Source organism: Hipposideros armiger, unplaced genomic scaffold (assembly GCF_001890085.2).
Source record: "Hipposideros armiger isolate ML-2016 unplaced genomic scaffold, ASM189008v1 scaffold_592, whole genome shotgun sequence".
Taxonomy (NCBI): domain Eukaryota; kingdom Metazoa; phylum Chordata; class Mammalia; order Chiroptera; family Hipposideridae; genus Hipposideros; species Hipposideros armiger.
This window is the reverse complement of record NW_017731942.1, coordinates 58,150-81,920: the sequence shown is the minus strand read 5'-3', so window position 1 is coordinate 81,920 and position 23,771 is coordinate 58,150. Positions and strand designations below refer to the sequence as shown.

General features: G+C 38.9%; 1 protein-coding gene across 3 annotated transcripts in view; it reads left to right on the top strand.

Annotated features, from left to right (window-relative positions):
* Positions 1-23,771, top strand: part of UGGT1 (UDP-glucose glycoprotein glucosyltransferase 1) — a 129,776-nt gene that overhangs the window by 64,838 nt on the left and 41,167 nt on the right. For 2 of the 3 annotated variants that reach the window (XM_019624545.1, XM_019624544.1), the window contains exons 18-25: positions 7,889-8,053; positions 11,623-11,743; positions 14,195-14,293; positions 15,281-15,304; positions 15,814-15,908; positions 17,713-17,919; positions 18,647-18,778; positions 19,562-19,692. In XM_019624545.1, coding sequence (XP_019480090.1) covers positions 7,889-8,053; positions 11,623-11,743; positions 14,195-14,293; positions 15,281-15,304; positions 15,814-15,908; positions 17,713-17,919; positions 18,647-18,778; positions 19,562-19,692 — 974 coding nt within the window. The remainder of the gene's footprint in view (positions 1-7,888; positions 8,054-11,622; positions 11,744-14,194; positions 14,294-15,280; positions 15,305-15,813; positions 15,909-17,712; positions 17,920-18,646; positions 18,779-19,561; positions 19,693-23,771) is intronic. The other variant, XM_019624546.1, reaches the window with a different exon arrangement.

Here is a 23,771-nt window from a genome sequence, read left to right as displayed (position 1 = left end):
ATTAGTTGCAGGTGGGCGTAGCCACCATCCCATGCAGGAGTTGAACCGGAAACCTTGTTGCTAAGAGTGCATGCTCTAACCACTGAGCCATCCTGCTACCTATTGGCAGCTCAGCAGCAGCTCAGCTCGGGTGCAGCTCACTGGCCCATGTGGGAATCAAACTGGTGATCCTGTTGCTCAGAGTTTGCACTCTTAACCAACTGAGCCACTCAGCTGGCTGCCAGTTTGTATTTCTTAATCCCTTCGCCATTGTCACTTACACCCTCAGCACCCCGCCTATCTGGCAACCATCAAAATGTTTTCTGTGTCTATGAGTTTGTTTCTGTTTTTATTTTGTTCTTTAGATTCCATGTGTAAGTGAAATCACACTGCATCTGTTTTTCTCTATCTATATACTCCACTTAGTACAATACCCTTCAGGTTCATCCATGCCACTGCAGATGGCAAGGACCCATTCCGTTCACTTGCCAAGCAGTATTCCGTTGTATATATGTACCACCTCCTCTTTATTCATTCATCCATTGATGAACACCCAGGCCGCCTCCACATCTTGGCTATTACAAACAATACTGCAATGAACGTATGGGTGCACATGTCCCCTCGAAGTAGTATTTTGGGTTTCTTTGGATAAATACCCAGAAGTGGGATTACTGGGTCTTTCTTTATTTCTTGTTATAGCCTTTGTCTTAAAGTCTATTTTGTCTGGTATAAGTATTGCTACTCCAGCTTTTTTTTTGTTTTTGTTGTCATTTCCATTTTCATAAAATAACTTTTTCCATCCCTTTACTTTCCATCTCTGTGTGTCTTTCAATCTGAAGTGAGTCTCTTGTAGGTAGCATATGTAAGGGTTTTGTTTTCTTATCCATTCAGCTCTCCTATGTCGTTTGATTGGAGCCATTAACCCATTTACATTGAAAGTAATTTTTGATAGATATGGAGCTATTGCCATTTTATTATTCATACTTTTGATTTTTTTCATCTTAAAAAAGTCCCTTTAACATTCCTTGTAATACTGGTTTGGTGGTGAAGAACTCCTTTAGCCTTTTCTTGTCTGGGAAGCTCTTTATCTGTCCTTTGATTTTAAATGATAGCCTTGCTGGGTAGAGTAATCTTGGTTGTAGTTCCTTGTTTTTCATCACTTTGAATATTTTCTGCCAATCCCTTCTGGCCTGCAAAGTTTCTGTTGAGAAATCAGCTGACATTCTTATGGGGGCTTCCTTTTAAGTTGCTAGTTGCCTCTCTCTTGCTGCTTTTAGGAATCTCTCTCTGTGTCTTTAAACTTTGCCATTTTAACTATGATGTGTCTTGGTGTGGGTCTGTTTGGGTTCATCTTGTTTGGGACTCTCTGCACTTCCTGGCCTTGTATGTCTACTTCCTTTGCCAGGTTAGGAAAGTTTTCAGTAATTATTTCTTCAAATAGATTCTCAATCCCTTGCCCTCTTTCTTTTCCTTCTGGTACCCTTATGATGTGAATGTTGTTATGATCGATGTTGTCTCAGAGGTCTCTTAAACTATCCTAATTTTTTTGGATTCTTTTTTCTTTTTGATGTTCCGATTGGTGTTTTTTGCTACTGTGTCTTCCCAATTGCTGATTGGATCCTCTGCTTCATCTAGTCTCCTGGTAATTTCTTCTAGTGCAGTCTTCATTTCAGTTATTTTATTTTTCACTTAAGACTGGTTCTTTTTTATGGTTTCTGTGCCCTGTTTCATGCTTGCTATCTTTCTGTTGAAGTTCTCAGTGAGTTCCTTGAACATCCTCATAACCATTGTTTTGAACTCTGTCTCTGGTGGGTTGCTTGCCTCCATTTCTTTTGGTCCTTTTTCTGGAATTTTCTCCTGTTCTTTCATTTGGGATGTATTTCTTTGTTTCCTCATTTTGGCTGCCTCTCTGTGTTTGTTTCTATGTATTAGGTAGATTTGCCATGTCTCCCAGTTGTGAGCAGGTGGCCTTATGTAGTAGGTGCCCTGTGGGGCCCTGGCACAGTCTCCCTGGTCACTTGCTCCAGTTGAACCAGGGGTGTCTCTTGTGTGGGTTGTGTGTGCTCTCCTGTTATAGTTGAGCCTTGATTGCTGTAGTCAGTAGGTGGTATTGACCCTCAGGCTAATTGGCTATGGGGTTTGGTCATGTTCACAGCTTACAGGCTGCTGTGTGTGTGTGTGTGTGTGGGGAGCTTCATCCACTGAGTGGAATTCACCTAGTGGGCTCGGGTGCCTGTTGAGACTGCCCTTCATGTGAGCCACTCATGGGGCTAATTGAGCAGAGTTCTGTTGGGGCCTGAAGCCAGCCTCTAATTGTGTGGCTCTGGGGCCTCTTGGAATGGGCTCTGGTGCAGGCCCAGGTCACCCACTGCCTGTGACTGGCCAGCTACCACCTGGTAGGAGGTATGGTTGTTTACTACCTGTGCTAAAGTTGGAGGTACATAGGAAAGGACACACTGCAAACCTAGGACAGCTACCACTAGTACCAGGCCTGGGGTAGCTCTGCAAAAAGCCAGGACACCCTGAGGCCTGCTGCCATTTGCCGGCCTCCTTAAGGGTTAGGCACAGATAAAGCCTTGTGCGGTACACAAGTTGGGTGAGGTAGGGTCCCCACGGACTCACTAGAGTAGGAAGAGTTGTGGTCACCAGGTTAATGTAGACTCTGATTTAGTGCCAGTGCTGAGCCTGGAGCTACTCAGCAAAAGTCTCAGAGCACACCAAGGCCTGTCACTGCCCACTTGAGGCCTGTGAAATCTGATAGTTTTTCAAGAATGCATGCAGTGTGGGTGGAGCTGGCTGCTGGAGGTGTAGGGCTGGGTCCCAGTGAGCCAGCAGCAGCAGAGCTCACCAGGCCAATCAGATTCAGATTTGGCTGTGGTGGGGATAGGGCTCAACACAGGAAAAATGGCGCCCGCTTACAGGCTGCATAGGAGATTGACCCCACACAGGGAAAATGATGACTGTACTCCAGCCCTGCCCCAAAGCCACACAACTCAATCTGTCCCCTGTATGCCTCCCATGCCTCTGGAGTCATCATCCCTCCACTGGAGCCCAGAGTGAGTGCCTGCAAACATGAGAGTCTGTGCGGGCCACTTAAGAGGATGTCTGGATTTCCCACAGCCTTCCATCTCACCCTGATGGTCATAATCCCTACTGTTTTTCACAGCCAGATTTAGTGGGGGCTCCTCTTCTCAGCATTAGTACTCCAGGCTCGGGAGCCTGGTATGGGGGACGGGGATCCCTCGCTTCTTTGGGGGAACCTCTGTGGCAAAGATATTCCTCCCAGTTCTCAACTGCCGCATGGAGGTTTGGGGCCAGCTTGTTTCATGTCTCCACTCCTCCTACCAGTCTTGACATGGCTTCTTCCTTATAGTCTTAGTTATAAAGCTTCTGTTCAGCCAGACTTCAGATGGTTCTCCAGGTTGATTGTTCTGTAATTTAGTTGTAATTTTAATGTGTTCATGGAATGAAGCAGGCACAGTGTTTATCTACTCCGTCATCTTAGATCTCCTTTTTTCTTAATATAGATATGTATTACTATAAACTTCTCTCTTAGAATAGATTTTGCTGCATCTCGTAAGTTTTGGTATACTGTGTTTCCATTTTTTGTTTGTTTCAAGATATTTTTTATTTTCCTTTTGATTTCTTCTTGACCCATTGGTTGTGGAGATGTGTGTTGTTTAATTTCCACATACTTGTGAATTTTCCAGCTTTCCTCCTGCAATTGATTTTTTGATGTTACTTGGGTGCTTGAGAAGAATTTTATTTTGCTGCTATTGGATTAAATGTTATGTAATGTCTATTAGGTCCTTTGATCTAAAGTATAGTTTAATTCCAACATTTCCTTATTGATGCTTTGTCTGGATTATTTATCCATTGTTGAAAGTGAGGTGTTGATCACCCCTACTGATATTGTATTGTTGTCTATTTCTCTTTTGAGATCTATTAGTATTTGCTTAATATTATTTAGGTGTTTCAATGTTGAGTGCATATATATTCATGATAGTTACATCTTAACTGTTTATCATTATATAATGACTTTTTTTCTCTTGTTACAGTGTTTGTCTTAAACTCTTATTTTGTCTGATACAAGTATAGCTATCCCTGCTCTCTTTTGGTTTCTAGTTGCATAGACTATCTTTTTTTATCTCTTCACATTGAGCTTGTGTGTGTCCTTAAAGCTGCAATGAATCTCTTGCAGGCTCATATATTGGGTTGTTGGAAAAAGTCATGATGCATTTTTGTAACAAAAAACATAGAAAAAATACATCATGACTTTTCCAACAACCAACTGAGCCACTCGGTTGGCCCAGGATCCACCCCTCTTAACTGCCCTCGAGAGCACTGTCTGCTGTCCCTCCAGCCTCTTCCCATCCCGATATGGAGCTCAGAATTTGGTACTCTGAGTGGGGTGAGAGAAATGACCCTCTCTGGCAGTGTCCTAGACAGCGGGGAAGCTGGGTGCATATTCACTTGCTCTCATTTCCCCTGCAGGAGAGTCAGGGGCCCAAAAGATCTCTTTTGGCCCTGAACTGTACTGCCTTGGAGGAGGGATGATGGGGGAGAGTCGGACTGCCCCTCTTACCTTTAAGTGTGTCCAAACTTGCAGTTGTTTGCACCCACAGTGTTCTGAAACTTCTCTGCTGGAAACCTGGATGTCCACAAAGGCTCTCTTATCCATGGGTGATTGCCTAAGACATTTTCCCCAGGGGTTTCCAGGCTGTAGCCAAGAGGGCTAGAGCCATCCATGGACCAACCAGGGTCCACAGCCAGAATCAAGGTCTATATGCCTATCACCTGATGCACGGGTGGGTGATAGGAATTTGGTGTATGGTGCTTCATATCAAAGCTCTCCCCAAGACACTTTCGTCCGTGGATGGATGTCAAATTGTTGTTGTGGGAGGGACACCAACAAGGGGCATCTTATTCAGCCATGATGCTGACATCACTCCTGCTTTCGTGTTATTTCTCCTTGTGTTAGGGTCCATTAAGTCAGGTATGGAGATGAAGCTGGTCATGGGGTCGACAGTTTAGACTGAAAATGGTTTCATTGTTGTATCGCAGCCTTCTGTTCACTCATTTACCTTTATGTGTTTTTGAATAAAATATCAATGTGGACACCCACTGATTTTTTTTCACATTTTTCACAAACAGCAAGAGTAGTACTCTGTAGAAATAGAAAAGGTGAAATAAAAGAAAAGAAGGGCCACTTTGGAAATACCAAATATTCAAAGGAATTAATGGAATTTTCTCAGATTTGACATTTGGAAAATGTTTAATTCTAATTTTCTCTTATCCTACTGAAATCGCCTTTTTTTTTTTTTTTTAAGCTGAGCCATCCTGCTACCTGTTGGCAGCTCAGCGGCTGCTCAGCTCGGGCTGGACTTGAGCCGCTGTTGCTCAGAGCTCAAACTCTTGAGCGAGCTCTTAACCAACTGAGCCACTCGGCCGGCCCTGAAATTGCCTTTTTATTGTAGACTATTGCTATATAAAAAATATTAGCTTGAAAAGTATTAAATATAGTGGGCAAGTTCGGAAAAGGGGTATTTTTACTTGTTTTTTATGTATTGAAATCGTTATTTTGCTGAAGAATGAAATGGGAGTGTCACTGACCTAGCCCCTCAGTCGTTCCCATACTTGGCCATTTTCTTCATCTGTACTGGTTAGCGGCCCTTCCCGTGTAAAGAGATCGTATTATTTATATTGCTTAATTTTCTAACTATTTGAGTAGACATATAATCTTAAGGATCTATGAGGTTCTAAGAATCGAGTGATTTAGTAAGATTTTTAAAATTGTAGTTGTACCCCTACACCAAAAGCCCCCCAACTAGATTTTTTTGGAAAGGAAGAATGTTATTGCTAATGTAATAACATTAGCAAATGTTATTACACTTATAAATATCTGTACCTTTTGTTATAAATATGAAGCTATGATATTTTCTATTTCTGATATGTGAAAGAAGTGTTTATTTTTAAAACGGCAATACAAAGTGGAATGTTTAAACTGAAGAGACTATAGTCTGATATGTGTATATCTTTCAAAGCCAATAAGATTATGGTAGGTAAGAATGTTTCCCTTATACATGCAAACATTTTGCATTTGGCTGTTAACTCTGAATCTTTATTAATCTCAGTTATCATTTGTGAGTGGCTCATTCATAGACTTTGACTGTAATTAATGTTTTAAAATTATTTATAATTAACATTTTTAGTGATCAGTTGTTTGAAATTCTCACATGTAATTTTTAAACTTGGCTCTTTGATAATTGGGTTGTTCTGTTATTTGGTCTGGTAAACTGTTTACAAGTTGTGAGAATGAAGGCTGTATAGTCAAAATATATTCCTCCCACTCCTGACTTGCACTCATTGCTATTTCTAGAGACAACCAATGTTACTTAATTCTTATTGTCACCTGAATTAGAATATGGGCTTTCTAATTCTTAGAGTTTTGCTGGGTAAATGATTTTCAAAGCTCAAAGTATATTAAAGTTGAATTTTCATGAACTTCTTTGAAACAGTTGAGATGTCAAAGAACAGAATTAACATGGTTAAGATTTTGGGAGTGCAAATTTTAAAAGTTTAAACAATGATGTAGAGAAACGGCAGAAATCAACATAGAGGGCCTTTCTGCCAGTGCTGTATTTAGTCCCTCAGATAGGTCTGTACCATCAGTTAGTTCTGTGGCTGGATCCGACTAGAAACTAAACAGTCTGTGGCAGAGGACTGGTATTAGTTAACCCAGTTGAACAACTTTATTTGTACTATCTAAAAAGGTTACATGTCTGGGCTGGCCGAGTGGTTCAGTTGGTTAAGCACTTCCTCAAGAGTGCGAGCTCTGAGCAAAAGGGTCGCCGATTGGATTCCCAGCCCGAGCTGAGCTGCCACTGAGCTGCCAACATGTGGCAGGATGTCTCAGCTAAAAAATATATATATATAAAAAAAAAATAGAAAGGTTACATGTAAAAAAATTCTGCTATTTTCAGAAAATATCAGTTACATGATGTTTAACAAGAAAGTTTTAAGGAACTCTTTAATATCTTGTGTAGTAATATAGTTTTACTCTGAAAACTTAGTCTTGGGTCTGTGGTTGATATCTGGGGAATAGACCTATGTTGACAGGGAAAAGTGACAGGAAAAAAATAGACGTATTCATCTCAGATATATTTGCCATTTTGTTGGCCTGGCATTTGCCTGCCAAAGAACCTCTTTTGTCCTGCAGAAGGAAAAAGATTGAACTCAGTATATTGTAGAGCAGTTTTTGAGCACTGTTTCCTCACCAATCTTGTTTTGTTTTCTGTAGATGTAATTTTATTTTATTTTATTTTTAATTTAATTTAAAAATTTTTTAAAGTGACATGGACCTTTTTACATTTAGAATTGGATGTAAACATTTCTTCTCAGGATATCTGCTCAGGAGCGCTAATAATTTATGTCAATCTAATGTAGTGCTGCCCATTATGGGAGCCTCTAGCCACATGTGACTTTTAAAATGGAAATTAATTGATTTCAAATACTTACTAGCCAAAGTGGTTAGTGGCTACTGCATTGTACAGCAAGAATAGAATGCCTCCATCACTGCCCAAAAGTCTGTTGTAGTTTGGGCTACAGTATATGTAATTCAGGTTTGGTAGACTGAATGCCTAAAATTATCCCAACCCCTACCCCCACACCACTTCCTAATTTGCATGGTTTTGTGTTTTTATAAAAACTTCGTAACTTAACTTCACATTTACCCAGTAGGATATTAACTATGACATGTTTAAAAGGAAATTTGTGTAGTTATTTCTTGGTGACTATATTTCTGTTGATTTTTTGTGTGTGTGTGGAAAAAAATATATATGTATGAAAAATGTGCTTCGTTCCATTTTGAAGGACCAAAATGTGCTGTTTGTGGTCCCTTGTGTTTTAGGAAGCAAGGGCCTACTATGAGCAGACTGGAGTTGGCCTACTGCCTGTTGTTCTGTTCAACGGGATGCCCTTGGAAAAGGACCAGCTAGATCCTGATGAATTGGAAACCATCACAATGCACAAAATCCTGGAGACCACAACCTTCTTCCAGAGAGCAGTGTACTTGGTGAGTGGTCTTTGAAGGTTTACTTACATTTTTGTAGTCTCTGTAGTAGACAATAAAATTCGTTAAGTATCACTGTTTTCTGTAAACCACTCAGAATGATTTGCACACTCCCAGCAACTTCAACTGTAATGAAAATAGTCATGAGACTTTCTCTACATTGTTTTTGAAATAGCTAATTTTATTGGTTTCAGGATTACATTTTATTTTAAAAATGCTTAAGAAGTTAGCCATTCTAGGACACATTTGTTCTACTTGTAAGGAATTTTGACTTGGAAAAGGTTAAATTATTATATACAAATATGATTATTATTGAGATGTAACTCACATGCCATAAAACTCAACCTTTTAAAGTGGACTATTCAGTGGGTTTTAGTAAATACATGGAGTTATGCAGCTATTACCTCTGTGTAATTTCAGAACGTTATCATCACTCCCCCAATAAACCCGACCCCAGTAGGAGCTACTCTCCATTTTCCCATATCGAACCCACTGGCAACCACGAATCTGTTTTCTCTCTCTATGGGTTTGCCTGGCTTGGGCATTTTATATAAATAGAGTCATGCAATATGTGGCCTTCTGTGACTGATTTCTTTCATTCAGCATAACGTTTTCAAGGTTTATCCTTGTCGGAGTATGTGTCAGTACTTCATTCCTTTTCATGGCTAAATAACAGTCCCTTGAATGGATATAGCATATTTTATTTATCCATTCATCGGTTGTTTCCGCTTTTTGGCTACTAATGAATAATGCTGCTATAAAAAATTATGTATAAGTTGTACTGCATATATATCTAGTAGTAGAATTGCAGCTTGAGGAACTACCAGACTGTTTTCCAAAGCAGATGCACCATTCAACATTCCTACCAGCAGTGTACCCAGGCTCCACTTGTTTGGCATTCCAGCCAGCACTTATCTTGTCTGTCTCCTTAAATATAGCCTAGTGGGTGTGGTGTGTGTTTCACTGTGTTTGGATTTGTATTACTCAAACACAAATGCTGTTGAGCATTGTTTCCTGTGCTTATTGACCATTTATTTATATATTCTTTGGAGAAATGTCTATTCAAATGATTTGCCCATGTTTAACTGGGTTACTTGTTTTGTTAAATTGTTGAGCTGTAAGAATTATTTATGTATTCTGGATACTAATCACTTATATATTATTTTCAGATATTTTCTCGTATTTCATGATTTATCTTTTCACTATTTGGTGGGGTTCTTTAAAAGCTCAAATGTTTTTTTGTTTGTTTTTGTTTGTTTTTTTTAAGATTTTTATTGGGGAATTGTGGGATGGGAACAGCGCTGGGGAATCGGGGGAAGGGGAACAGACAAGTTGCTGTCCTTTTGTTCTTCAGTCTAGTTGTGGAGGACGTTGCTTCACTGGCCCAAGTTGGCTCCATCATTGCACTCTTCCTGGGCGAGGCACATCAGTCGCCGGCTTCTGGATGGCCGCTCACTGCGGCTGCTGGCCGCTCACGCTGGCTGCTGGCTACACACGGTAGCCCATGGCAACCCACTGCCACAGGGGCTGCAGCCTATGCCGTCGCAGGCAACCCATGGCAGCCCAGCTCCAGGTCGAGCTGTTGTTCAGCATCTTAGCTGTGGAGGGCAGTGTCACTGGCCCTCATATGTGGGATCCGAACCGGGGCCCTCTGGCGTCCCAAGCCAGTTCTTAACCATCGCGCCACTCGGCCGGCCCCTGTTGGTTGGTTTTATGTGTTGACTTAACTTTGAATTCCTGGGGTAAACTCCACTTTGTTATGGTGTATAATCCTTTTTATTAGCATTTATATAGTTGTTAAAGTTTTTATACCAACTTAATTTCAATAGTAGAGAAAAACTTTGCTCTTCTGTTGCTCTATTTAGCCCCTAATTTATGTTGTTATTGTCATACAGGTTACATCTTTTCATATAATATGCCAATCAGCATCGATTTATAACTGTTGCCTTATTTTATAGTTGTCTTTTAATTGAAGTAGAAAAAAAGAGTCATAGAGAAAAAAATATATTTATACTCTTTATATTTACCTATGTGTTTACCTTTACTCATGCTCTTAACTTTTTATGTAGATTTGAGTTAATTGTCTTGTGTTCTTTCATTTTAGCCTAAAGGAATCACCTTAGTATTTATAGGTTAGACCTGCCAGTGAGAAATTCTCTGTTTTTGTTTATCTGGGAATATGTTCATTTACCCTTAATTTTTGGACAATAATTTGCCTGGGTATGGAATTCTTGGTTGGCGGTCCTTTCGGCACTTTGAATATATAATTCCACTGCCTTTTGATTTCTGTGATTTCTCTTGAGAAATCAGCAGTTAATCCCACTGAGGATTGTGTCTATAGGATCGGGTGATAAGTCTCTTCTCTCTCCCTGTTTTCATGATCCTCTCTTTGGTTGATTTCAGCATCTTTCAGGATCCCCTTTCACTTTGGACACTTCATAATTATGTCTAGGTGTGGAACTCTGAGTTTTTCCTCCTTGGAATACATTTCCTCCCTCCCTCCTTCCCTTCCTTCCTTCCTTCCTTCCTTCCTTCCTTCCTTCCTTCCTTCCTTCCTTCCTTCCTTCCTCTTTCTTTTTTTCTTTTACAAGAAACTGCAGTTAACCCTTGAGCAATGCAGGTGTTAGGTGTGCTGACCTCCTATGCAGTAAAAAATCCACATATAAATTTTGACTCCCCAAAACTTACTACTAATAGTCTATTTTGCCTGGAAACCTTACCAATAACATAAACAGTTGGTTAACACATATTTTGTATGTTGTATGTATTATTTACTGTATTCTTATAATAAAGTAAGCTAGAGAAAAAATGTTATTAAGAAAATCATAAGCAAGAGAAAATACATTTACAGTATTTATTGAAAAGGAAACCACATATAAGTGGACCTGTGTAGTTCAAACCTGTTTTATTCAAGGGTTAACTGTACACATGTTTCTATAATATGAGAGGTATAATACAAAAGGGAAGAATAAGTGATAAATGATTTCTCATTCCCCTAGTGTAATTGTGACTCTGGAAATGTAGGGTTACTTGGATTCCTGATACTGAAAAACGCTTGGGTTGATTTTTTGTAACAAAGTATATTAACTGCTTGACAGAATGCATTTGGCTTTCTTCTTTGGAGAGAAGCCAACAATAATAAGCAGAATTCAGAATGGATTTCTGTTTGTGTTAACTCTTAACTAGTTTGTAGAGCTTGCTTTTTTCTGGGGAAGCACAGTGGTATGTGGAGAGATCAGATGCACCTGGATTTGCATTTCTTACTCACGTATCATCAGCTCTGTGACTTTGAGTCAGCTATACTATAACCTTTCTGTGCCACAGCTTCCTCATCTTTAAACTGGATGTTAGTAACATCTGCCTCACGTTGTTGAAAGAGTTAGTGATACTGTTCATAATGTACCAAGCTGTGCTTGGCAATAGTGGGATCTGGAACGTGGCAACTGCTGTTCTTAGCTGTTATGAGGACATAAGAAGATATTATAAAGTTAATGATTTCTTAGTTTCTCATAAATGATTTTTGATCACATTTGTTTAACACTTATCCAACTCTGTCTTGTTTCTTTTTTCAGGGTGAACTGTCCCATGACCAAGATGTGGTAGAGTATATTATGAATCAGCCAAATGTTGTTCCACGAATCAATTCTAGGATTTTGACAGCTGAGCGAGAATACCTGGACTTAACAACGACCAGTAAGAAGTGTTTCACGTACAACTTTGGGTTGTTTTTGGTTTGTCCTTCAGAATCTTTGCATTTACTGGGTTTTCCTATTCAGAAAATAACCCAAGTTTGTGACACAATTTTATGTTTAAACTCATTGCACCTTGAGTTTATAATACATGCTTCTAAATTCACAGGAGTTTCCTCCAAAAGGAGAGAAATTCTTCCTGGATAAACTTTGAAAAATATTCAGTGCCTTTTAAATGCCAACTAAATCGACATTAAATGATAAAACATATCTGTATTGTTGACTTTCTTAGTCATAAAGCTCTTAAGCAGTTATCTTTTCTTCATCCTCCTGGAATCAGGCAGCAATAATGTCAACAGATAGGTAGTTTTACTCTGAGAACATAAGCATGCCTTTCTAAAAAATAAAGCTTAATTAAGGAATAGTGCCATGCCATAAAATAGTCTATTAAAAGTGTATACTTTTAAAGTGTATATTTTTTAAGTTGTGCGATCATTACCACTATCTAATTTTAGAATATTAACATCACCCCAAAAGAAATGATGTATCCATTAGTAGTCATTTCTCTTTTCTCCTATCCTTCAGCAACCACTAATCTAGTTTCTGTTTCTGTGGATTTTTCTATTCTGGATATTTCATATAATGAGAAGTATTTGGGACTGGCTTCTTTTATTTAGCAGAATGTTTTTCAGGTTCATCCATGTTGTAGCTTGTCCCAGCACTTCATGCATCTTTATGGCTGATTAGTATTCCACTCTATAGATATTGCACAGTTGCTTATCTGTTCCTCAGTTGATGGATCCCTGGGTTGTTTCAACAGAAATACCGTTTAAGAGGTAGATATGTTAAGCCCAGATGCAGTTTGTTCCTTTTGCGTTCCACTGAGATTCTGAAGGCCACTTTAGCAAACAACTGGAAATAAGATAGAGCTTTCATCATTTGCCCAAGAAAACCTCACTGGAGGAGAAAAGATAATGTGTGCTGGCGAAGCCAAAACTAAGTGGATTTGTTGTTGTAGTTGAGAATGATGAATATATAGGTCTGTTTATGGTTGTTACTTTATGGCAACTATCTCTAAATTAACTTGAAACTGAATTCCTTTTCTTGTAGGCACAGGAAAATGCACATATATGTTTATACTTGAAAAAGAAAGTAGAACTGAACTGCAATTCTTTCTTCACAGCCTGGTTTAACTTTTCTCCAGGCAGATAGTGTTATGAGTCTGTGTCCTGAGTGTTTGTTGTTTTCATTTAAATTAACTGTGAATGGTTATCTTTGGAGTACGCATGAATAAGGAGCACAGGAACAGTTTTGTGTGTTGGATGCCTTTCTCCACTGAGCACCGCGGTCATTGCTATGAAATGTGCTAGTCCACGGTGCCAGAACTGCAGTCTGCCGCTGAGCGTTGGGAATCTCAGAGAGGGAGCAGCGGGTACTCTCTGGGCCCAGAGGTCATAGCTCCACCCCACGCTGCTCTGGTCCTTGCTGTCCTGGGGCGTTTTTAGACGGTAGTACTGTTTAAAGGCTATGCTGTGTCCTCTCCACCCACGCATGATGGCATAGGCTGGGTCCATCCGATTTACTGGTGCTTTCCTTTACCAGACTGTTGACTGAACGGACAGTAGGCCCTTCGTGTGCCTTGGTGAATGAAAGGCTAGGTGGGTGAGTGGGTGAACAGACAGATGGGAGTGGGGCAAGCAAGCTGAACTGGGAGGACAGTCAGAGAAAAATGGCGTCTGGGTTGGGGTGTAATAATGCGTAAGACTGGCGACATTACTGGAGACAGGGCGCTTATGGTACGAGGCCAGAGACCATTTTGTAAGTAGGAAGAAATTACTGGGGAGTTTAGAGCAAGGGAGTAACTTGATGAACTGGAATTTTAGTGAGAGTAACCTGAGGGCAAAATGAATAATTAGAGCATTGCCAGTGGGCGCTAATCAGAGAAGACACATATCTGAAAATGACTTTTTGTTTCTGTTAGGGCTAAACACATATTGTGACACATGAAAAACCAAAGTGAGAGTTTTCTTATATTTTTTTCCTCCCATTCATTCCACTCCTTCCCTCTCCCCCCCAACAGGATAGGGGAGAGTTTACTGTGGTGGATGGACAGGAGGGAGAGATGAAGTTAAGGGCATCTCTTTAAGAGATCATTCTCTAGTTGTACAGTGATAGAAGTGGGAATAGGATAAATTTAAACCATCAAAATGACACATATGTTACATATATGAGTTATATGAAATACATACAGTTTTATTAACTTGGTGTCTTACAACGTGATAAATGGGATGGAGTCAGTGGGGGAAAAAGTTGTTCAGTAAACATGAAACTATTTCACTCATGCATTTTTACAAAACTTGTATTATGGTTATATCAGATTACCAGTTGAATATTAATTAACATTAGTTTGATTTTAGGGATATTAATTACAAATCTACTTTAATTTGTTTTCCAGATAACTTTTTTGTGGATGATTATGCTAGATTTACTACCTTGGATTTCCAAGGCAAGACTGCTGCGATAGCCAATAGTATGAACTATCTGACAAAGAAAGGTAATACATTCCAGGCTTATCTTGGATTCAACATTTTTTTTTTTTAAATATTTGCAAAAAATTTAATTGTTAGTGTCTGTTGGGAGACAGGCTCCATAATTTATTTTATTCTTATAATGATTTGAGTGTAGAAAATATCTATTTAAAATTTAATTCTTTATATGTTTTTGAAAATTTAAATGTTGTCTTTATCAATTTTATATTAAATATTAAAGTCAAGGGAAAAGTTTTTTATGGTTCAAAATGGGAAAACATTTATGATGTAAAAATGGGTCAATGGATTGAAAATTGGCTTGACTTGCCTTTTCAATAACAACATAGGGTTGGTTTTTTTGAGATAAAGTTGGTTCTAGAAATACTTGTGTAAATTTTAAAACTGATTTTCTTGTAGAGTTATTTATTTAGACTAAGATTGTGTGAAATGATATCGTTTTAATGGCAGACAGATGCTTTTCCCCTCTGGTCGCACATAGTACCCTTTCAAAGCACTGATTGTCATTTAAGGTAGATGTTTTCATCCCCACTGTAATCTCCCAGAAAGAATTTCTGGTTTCCCATATACAGAGGGTGCCAAAAAAATGTATACACATTTTAAGAAAGGAAAGGAAAAAACTGTATTAAAATTATGCTGATGATAATCATAATCACTTTGAGCACCTCTTGTGGTTGCAGAAGTCAAACGTGACTTGTATTCATCTTTTGTTATCGGTATATATTATTACAATTTTAATAGTTTTTTCCTTTCTAACAATGTGTCTGCATTTTTTTTTTTTGGCACTTTTTGTGTATGTAAGTACGGTCAATTACTCCATTTGACCCCTCAAAGAAGTTGGCCCTGAGGGGCATTGGGACAGTGCTAATATTAGTGGGCTAAGGAGCTCACAGGAGCTCCTGTTAGGTGTTATTAGAATCTGACTCTGGTAGTAGACAATAATTACAGAAATGACATTTTCTTCTCTTCTGCTCTTTTTCCTTTACCTTTTTCAGGAATGTCTTCCAAGGAAATCTATGGTAACTTTAAATATCAGAATGTTCTGTTCTTTTTCTTAATTATCTTATTTCAGGCACTGTTATAATTCAGAATTTTTTGACCCTTTATTGGGTTGTTTCTGGAACCTGTGGGTAACAGTAGATAATTTATCCATGCAGATAAATTTTGTATAAATGTTTGCAAAGAATTATATTTCAGAAAGTTACAAATTAATATAATTAAAGACTATGTTACCCACACGTTCAGAGGCTCTTTTTCATTTTACATGCTAACAGCTGCCCAAACCATAATAGAATTAATATATTAATATGTGCATGTTCCTGGTTTATAATTAAGCCACATGGAAGGTTACCCTACTTTCTTTCTAGTATCGAAGTTTCACTACTTCTGCTTTGTATCCTTATTAACCTGTCATTTTTCATTTTTTGCATGGTTTTCAGAGATTATTTAGCTTAATAACAGTATTGAAACATACTTGTAGAATGTGCTTCTTCCCTCCAACTCAATATGTTGTTTTGTTTTTCTACAGATGATTCTTTTATTAGGCCAGTAACTTTTTGGATTGTTGGGGATTTTGATAGCCCTTCTGGAAGGCAATTATTGTATGATGCTATTAAACATCAGGCAAGTGTCTACAACTTCATTCTGTATCTTTGTTTGAGTCTGCCATTTTGCACATGAGCATCTGTGTGCCGACACGCTTGTTCTGGTGGGGAGACCCGAGTCCTTCTGTCTTAGTGCTTGAGGGAAAAGGGCATTGTTTTTTCAGAGGTCTGTAGCTAGTATGTAAACAGAGAAGACTGCAATATTCTAGCTTTGTTTAAGGGAGTAGATTCTTTTAGAGGGAAAAATAGGAGATGTTCATCAGAGACAGGTTTTTATTGTATGACTGCTTGTGTTCTAGCTGCAGAGATGCTATGAAGATTGTGTTGGTATTGTACAGGAGAGACAGGTGCCTTACGCTGAGGGGATCCGGGTGTGGGGACACTGTGAACGCACGTTGATAGCGATAGATCTGGGCACACAGGGATGCACACACAGGCATTCTAACAGACGTGCAGTGCAGATTGTAGAACTTGAGTGGATGACAATGCTGAATGGTTGACAAGACACTGACTCCTTTAGAGAATGTCATTGTCAGAGAATGAGATGTTTCATTCCTTTTAATGAGCATTTCCGCATTTCACTCCCCTCTCGTGTCTCTTTGGCACCCTGTGTCCCACAGGGAGGCTTTCTGAAATATCCAGGCGATTTCAACTTCACTAACAAGCTGCATGCCTTATTGTCTGAGGAAACAGCCTACATGCTGTGGTGAATTCAAAGTTAAATCTGGGGTAGTTGTAGTGAAGGATGGTAGGTATATGTACTAGGCACTCTAAAATTGATAAATGCTCAAGTGGTGGGAGAGTGGGAGAACAAGAGAGGGAGAATTGAATATTTTAAGTATTATAAATATTTTCATGGAAGTAAAATATAGGTACAAAAGAAGTGCACAGATCATAGGGTACATAGTGTCCCAAAGTGAACACACCCATGTGACCACCTTCCAGGTAAAGAGACGTCTCAGGTTCCTGAAAACCCTCCCTGCTTGTGGCCCCATCATTCCCCTGCCTTTTCCCTCTTTTTATGTCATAGCATATACCTGTTTATTATGTTATTTAAATGGACTCTAATACTATATATTTGTTTGTGTTTAGTTTCTTTACTCAACGTTTTTTGAGATTTATCCATGATATTACAAATAGTGGTAGTTAGTTCTTTTTCATTATGTGGTATTGTATCATGGCTATACCACAAAGCTCTGTTTGTTTGTTTAGTATATTTGATAGACAATTGGGTTGTTTCTAGTTTGGGGCTATTATAAGAATATTCTTGCACATGTCTTTAGATATATATAAGTATGAATTTCTGTTGCTTAATGATCTTGATACGAGCCCTTTTTTGTTTTTTTGGGTCCCACATATCTTCTCCCACCTGGGCTCTTGTCTTTTTACCCAGGAAGAGATTAATTGCTGCTAGAAATCTAGAAAGGCCATGTGAATGAAAAAGTGTTTGAGCAGAGCCCTGAAGAGTGGTTGGGACTTAAGGAAGCAAAGATGGGTGTATGTGTTGTTCACATGCCAATGTGAGGCATGATGTGTCTTAGAAGAACACAAAGTGTGGGGGGCGGGAGGAGTAGTTTAGGACTCTGATGGTGTATTTACAGGGATGATAAGAAATGAAGTGGAAAAGGTAGGCTGGGGGTCAATTCATGTAAGGGTTTGAATGCCTGCTTATAGCATTTTAATTTCATTCTGTATGCAGAGGAGAACTAAAAACTTTTTAAGGGAGGTATTACTTGCTATTTATGGAATATTACTAATATTAATGCTGCTTTTTAAGTTCAAAACATCTACCATATAACCCTTGTTTCCCATTTTGTAAATAGAAATCCAGTAACAATGTTAGAATAAGTGTGATCAATAATCCTAGTGAAGATGTAAGTTATGAGAACACTCAGATCTCCAGAGCAATCTGGGCAGCTCTCCAAACGCAGACCTCCAGTTCTGCTAAGAATTTCATCACCAAAATGGCCAAGGAGGAGACTGCGGAGGCCTTGGCGGCAGGCGCGGACATGGGGCAGTTCTCCGTCGGGGTGAGTCTGTGCCTGCGTGAGGCCCCTCCCTGCTATCTACCATGGAAGTCCACTCCCAGGACAGACACCTTGTTCATTGTGATCAGGACTTGTGGTTTTAGTTTGGAGTCTCAGGGTTTCTTGTTTTTAAGTTGGAAGAGTCTTTCCAAGAAATAACAATTCTGCCACATTCCCTTTATTGCTTTTAAATTTGCTAGATTTCAAGATGTGCATGATATAAGTTCATGTATGTTATAAGCACAAAACCATTTGTTTTGCATAGTTTTTAAAAGACAATCTTTGATTTGTTTATAGAGCAAAAAACCGAGACTTAAGCCACTTAATGAATTACAGGCTTATGTCTTGATGTATTTCCAATATAAGCCTATGTTTATTCATTTATATGTTACATACTTTTTACTAAGTGTTTTGTAGTTTTAAAATTTCTTATAAAATGATGTTTCAGTTAGAAAAAAGGCTCTCACATGAAATTAGCAAGATTTTAAAATGCAGAATAAAACACTAGATCAGTTGATCTATCCAATTGATCAATCACATATTAGAATGGGAAAAGGAAATAAGCATTACTTGATAAGTGGGAGGGTGGGAAAATGGGAAGGAGAATGGTGACATCATAATGTTAATTATTCAAATTAGTTATTACCTTCCACTAAATGAGCATTTTATGATTATTCATTTGTATGGTTTAATAACAATTACTTTTCCTTAATAACAATTACTTTCCTAGGGCATGGATTTCAGTCTTTTTAAAGAGGTCTTTGAGTCTTCCAAAATGGATTTCATTTTGTCTCATGCCATGTACTGCAGGGATGTCCTGAAGCTGAAGAAGGGACAGAGGGCAGTCATCAGCAATGGAAGGGTGAGGATTTTGTCCTGAGACAAGCTTGACTTCAAATTAGATCAGTGAACAGTCTTGGCAGCATTCTCCTGGGAAGCTAGTAAGCTCTTCCAACAGAGTCACTCTTTTTCCACAGGTGATTAGGGCTTATGCAGTGCTGATGATATTTCTGCTACCTTATTTCAAAGGGAGCTTGCTGCTTTTGACCTGAACGTCCTTGTGTGGAACCTTCTTGCTGGTTAATTTGTCCCACCATTGTGCATGGTGGTGAGACTGTGGTGGCTTTCAGAACATAAACCAGTGAGGCCTTTGATACATTAAGTATTCATCCCTTCAGGGACTATATTTTTACTTTGTGTAGTCCATAGGAATTTAATCGGCTTAGGCTTAGACTGTTTCATGAGATCTGCAGCTACTGAAATGGGACTCTGGTGAACATACCAAACTTTAAACCCTCAGCGTGGAGAGTAAAGTCTCTGGTGTCTACACTACATCTCCATTTTGGCTTATTTATTTATACTCTGTGAGAATTAATGAATGATATTATTTTACTTCCAAGTTTGCTTACTGTAAAAATATTGTAAAGTATACAAGTCCATATTCTGTGTACTTGAGGAATTGATAAGTAAGTAACTATATGAGTTGATTGGGGTTTTGTTTTCACTTTTGTTCCTTGACTTTGTTCAAATGGAAACATGCCTGGGGTCTTTCACGTGATTTGCTTTGTAAGATAGCCTGAGGGCAACAGAAGACTTCTTTATAGCTTGTGGATTCCCGCCATGACCACTCTGCTCTTCTTCACAGATCATTGGGCCACTGGAGAATAGTGAACTCTTTAATCAAGATGATTTCCACCTCCTAGAAAATATCATCTTAAGAACTTCAGCACAGAAAATCAAATCTCATATTCAGCAGCTTCGGGTAGAAGAAGATGTGTAAGTTTGCATAGAAGTTAATTTGCTCATGTCGTAGGGGCTGTATTAATTGGACTTTCCTCATGCTACCTATACCAAGATGTTTTATTTCCAGCTTTACAATATAATAATGCTTTCAATTCAAGTGTTTGCTTATGTACCTGTTGAAACAAGTTAATTTATTTTGTAGCCAGCTATTTAAAGAACTGAAGAAGTTCTCTTTATTGTTTTTTTTGTTTGTTTGTTTTTTGGTTTTTTTTTAGCTGAGCCATCCTGCCACCTGTTGGTAGCTCAGCGGCAGCTCAGCTAGGGCCAGACTCGAACCGCTGTTGCTCAGAATTCAAACCCTTGAACGAGCTCTTAACCAACTGAGCCACTCAGCTGGCCCAAGTTCTCTTTGTTTTTATTTTTGAATTTTTGATTGTGGAAAATTTCAAACATATGCAAAAGTAGAGTGGTGAGTTTATTTATTACCTTGGAATACTTGCGTGTAGAAATGCTTCCCTTATTATATCTTTAATTACCCGTCAGGTGTATTTTGTTCAGGAAGGGACAGGTTAAATGCTTCTTTTCCTGTATTTACCAGTATGGAATAATGGCTTGTTTCTCTTGCATCCTCCAAAGGTGATGATGAGTTGGTTACTGTTGGTTTTTAATTTAATTCTTCCAGTGTTATTATTAACTAATGCATTTTAATGAGTTATTTCTCAATGGAAGAAAATAAATTATTTGGTCTATGTACGTTGTTGTATAACTGGAGCCTCTAGTCGTATACACATAGTTCCTGCACTAAATATAAAATGAACATGTACTTGGGGATATACTTTTATGTTTAATTTTTTGAGAAACCATCATATCTTTTCCACAGAGTCTGTACCATTTTACTTAGCACCAGTAATGCATAAGGGTTTCAATTTCTCCACGTCCTCACCAACGCTTGTTAAACTTTTGTGGGTTTTTTTTAATACTCATTCTAATGGGTATGAAGTGGTATCTCTTTGTGGTTTGACTTTTACTTCCCTAATGATTAGGATGTTGAACATCTTTTCATGTGCTTATTGGCCATTTGTATATCTTTGGAAAAATGACTATCCAAGTCCTTTGCTTCTTTGCTTATTTTCATTTATTTATTTATTTATTTTTTAAATGCTCCTTCAGCTATTTGTCCTTGCTCCCATTACTGCATTGCTTTTATTATTATTATTATTATTATTATTATTATTATTATTATTTTAATTTTATTGGGGAACAGTGTGTTTTTCTAGGACCCATCAGCTCCAAGTCAAGTCGTTTCAATCTAGTTGTGGAGGGCACAGCTCAGCTGCAAGTCAAGTCTCCATGTTCAATCTAGTTGTGGGGGGTGCAGCCTCCCATCCCATGCAGGAGTCGAACTGGCAACCTTGTTGTTAAGAGCATGTGCTCTAACCAACTGAGCCATCCAGCTGCCCACTGGCAGCTCAGCTCAAGTCGTTGTCTCCAATCTGTTGGGTTGTCGGAAAAGTCATGACACATTTTTGCAACGAAAAACATGGAAAATATATGTCATGACTTTTCCAACAACCCAATACTTGCAGAGGGCGCAGTTCACTGGCCATGTGGAATTTGAATCGGCAACCCTGCTGCTCAGAGCTCACGCTGTAACCAACTGAGCCATCTGGCCGTCCCCCCTTTCCTTATTTTTAATTGTTTATTTTGTTGTTGAGTTGTCGGAGTTCTTTATATATTCTGGATAGCAATCCCCTCATACATATGTGATATGCAAATATTTTCTCCCACTCTGTGGGTTGCCTTTTCACTATCTTGATAGGGTTCTGTCATGCATAGTGGAGAATATACAATTTAAAAGTTCTTACGGTTTTTTTTAGTTTTTTTTAAAGATTTTATTGGGGAATTGGGGGAGGGGAACAGCGTTGGGGAATTGGGGAAGGGGAACAGACAAGTTGCTGTCCTTTTTGTTCTTTAGTCTAGTTGCAGAGGACATCGATTCACTGGCCCATGTTGGTATTATCATTGCGCTCTTCCCGGGTAAGGCAGTTGCTTGCCGGCCATTGTTCGGCCGCTCACAGGGGCTCTTGGCAGCTCACGCCGGCTGCCAGCCACACACAGTAGCTCATGGCAGCCCACTGCAGCAGGGGCTGCAGCCTACGCTGTGGCAGGCGACTTATGGCAGCCCAGCTCCAGGTCGAACTGTTGTTCACCATCTTAGCTGTAGAGGGCACAGCATCACTGGCCCTCATGTGGGATCTGAACCAGGGTCCTGCTGCTCAGAGCTAGTGTCCCAAGCCAGCGCTTAACCAGCGCACCACTCGGCCGGCCTTTTATGGTTTTTTTCTTCATTTATTTCATATACCATCATGCTGCAGAGTTTAAGATGCGTGTCTTAGTGAAGTGTTGACTTCAGTAGCTGCCAAAGTAGTCCCTTTGCAGTCTTGTGTGATATGGGAAGGAGTCTTTTTTCCCTACAGGTAAGAGGTTCTCTCTTACCTCAGTGGCTCTTGAGTGATGCCCCTTGTTCTGGCCTATGAAACTCTTCCCTGAGGCAGGCCAGGAGGTACCCCATAACTTGAAGCCACCATGTCACGAGCATAGCCTTGGAGTTGTGTACCCTTGGATCACTCTCTCTCTCGATGGAGGTTCGAGGGGTGGGTGCTTGAGTCTTTGTGGACTAGTATATAATTGCCAGACTGTGCACGAAAGACTTGCCTTCTATCAATTAGACATGGCTCTGGGTCTGTCCTGGGTGAATTCAGGGAAATAAGGTAATCATGGGGCTGCCAAACGACTGATTCTAAAACTGTTAGGTTCTCAGAATCACCTTGCCTGCCTAGGGCCTTCACTAATGACAACTGCTACATCGTGGAATGCACCCCCTCCCCTGTCACAGCTACAGCTTTCAACATGACCCAGACCCGCAGCCATGAGGCTGGCCTCAGCTTTCTGAAGCTCAGCTGTGGGTTCTTTGATTGTGGTGCTTCCTGAGCATTTATAAAGTTTCTTGTTGACCTGATTAGCTCAGTTCATATAACCAAGTGTCACTTTACAAGTTTTGTGACAATGTCGACACATCACAGGAAACAAATGGCCTGTTTTCTGTTTTCAGAGTTAGTATTAAGAAGTATCAAAAGAGGTAATTTGATATATTGGGTTGTCGGCAAAGTCATGACATATTTTTTTCTATGTTTTTTATTGCAAAAATGCGTCATGACTTTTCCGACAACCCAATAGTTGTTTGGCTTACTGAGAAAATGTATAGGCTTGATTCTAGTTCAAATATTATTCACAAGTGCTCTTTTAGAATTCTTAGAGTTTAGTCCTTGGTTCAATAGATTATAGCACCTTTTTTTTTTAAATCTCATGATTTAATTCAAGACCTTTCTTGGTTAAAAATCAATTTAAGAAGGGGCCATGATGCCAGTGTTGATTGATTATAATAGTGAATTAGGGAACAACCTAGACATTCAATAGCTGGTTGGTTTAATAGATTATGATGTATCCATAAATATATCATGTAGTCAATGAAAATATTAATGGGCCCTTGTATTTCTTAACCAACAAAATGTGTTTATAATATATTGTTAAATGAAAAAACAGGTTACTAGATAATATAATCCCATATTTGTGTGTATGTGTGTATTATATACATAATATATATATGTCTTTATTTATGTATATTGGGGGTGCCAAAAAAATGTATACAAGTGGACACTTTGGTCAACATTACTCAAGTAGTAGTTTGACATAATCAGAAGTGTCTGGATGCTGATGGTAACCACTTTGAGCATCTCTTGTAATTGCAGAAGTCAATTGTGACTTGTATTCATCTTTTGTTATCGGTATATATTGAGTATTACAATTTTAATACAGTTTCCCTTTCTTAAAATGTGTATACACTTTTTTGGCACCCTCTGTAAATTTATTTATTTATTTATATCTATTAAAATATTTATTTATTTATTTATTTAAAAGTATAGACAAATTATGAACCACAATGTCTTAGTGCTAATTTCTTTTTTTTTTAAGATTTTTTTTTTTAAATTGGGGAATTGGGGGATGGGAACAGCGCTGGGGAATTGGGGGAAGGGGAACAGACAAGTTGCTGT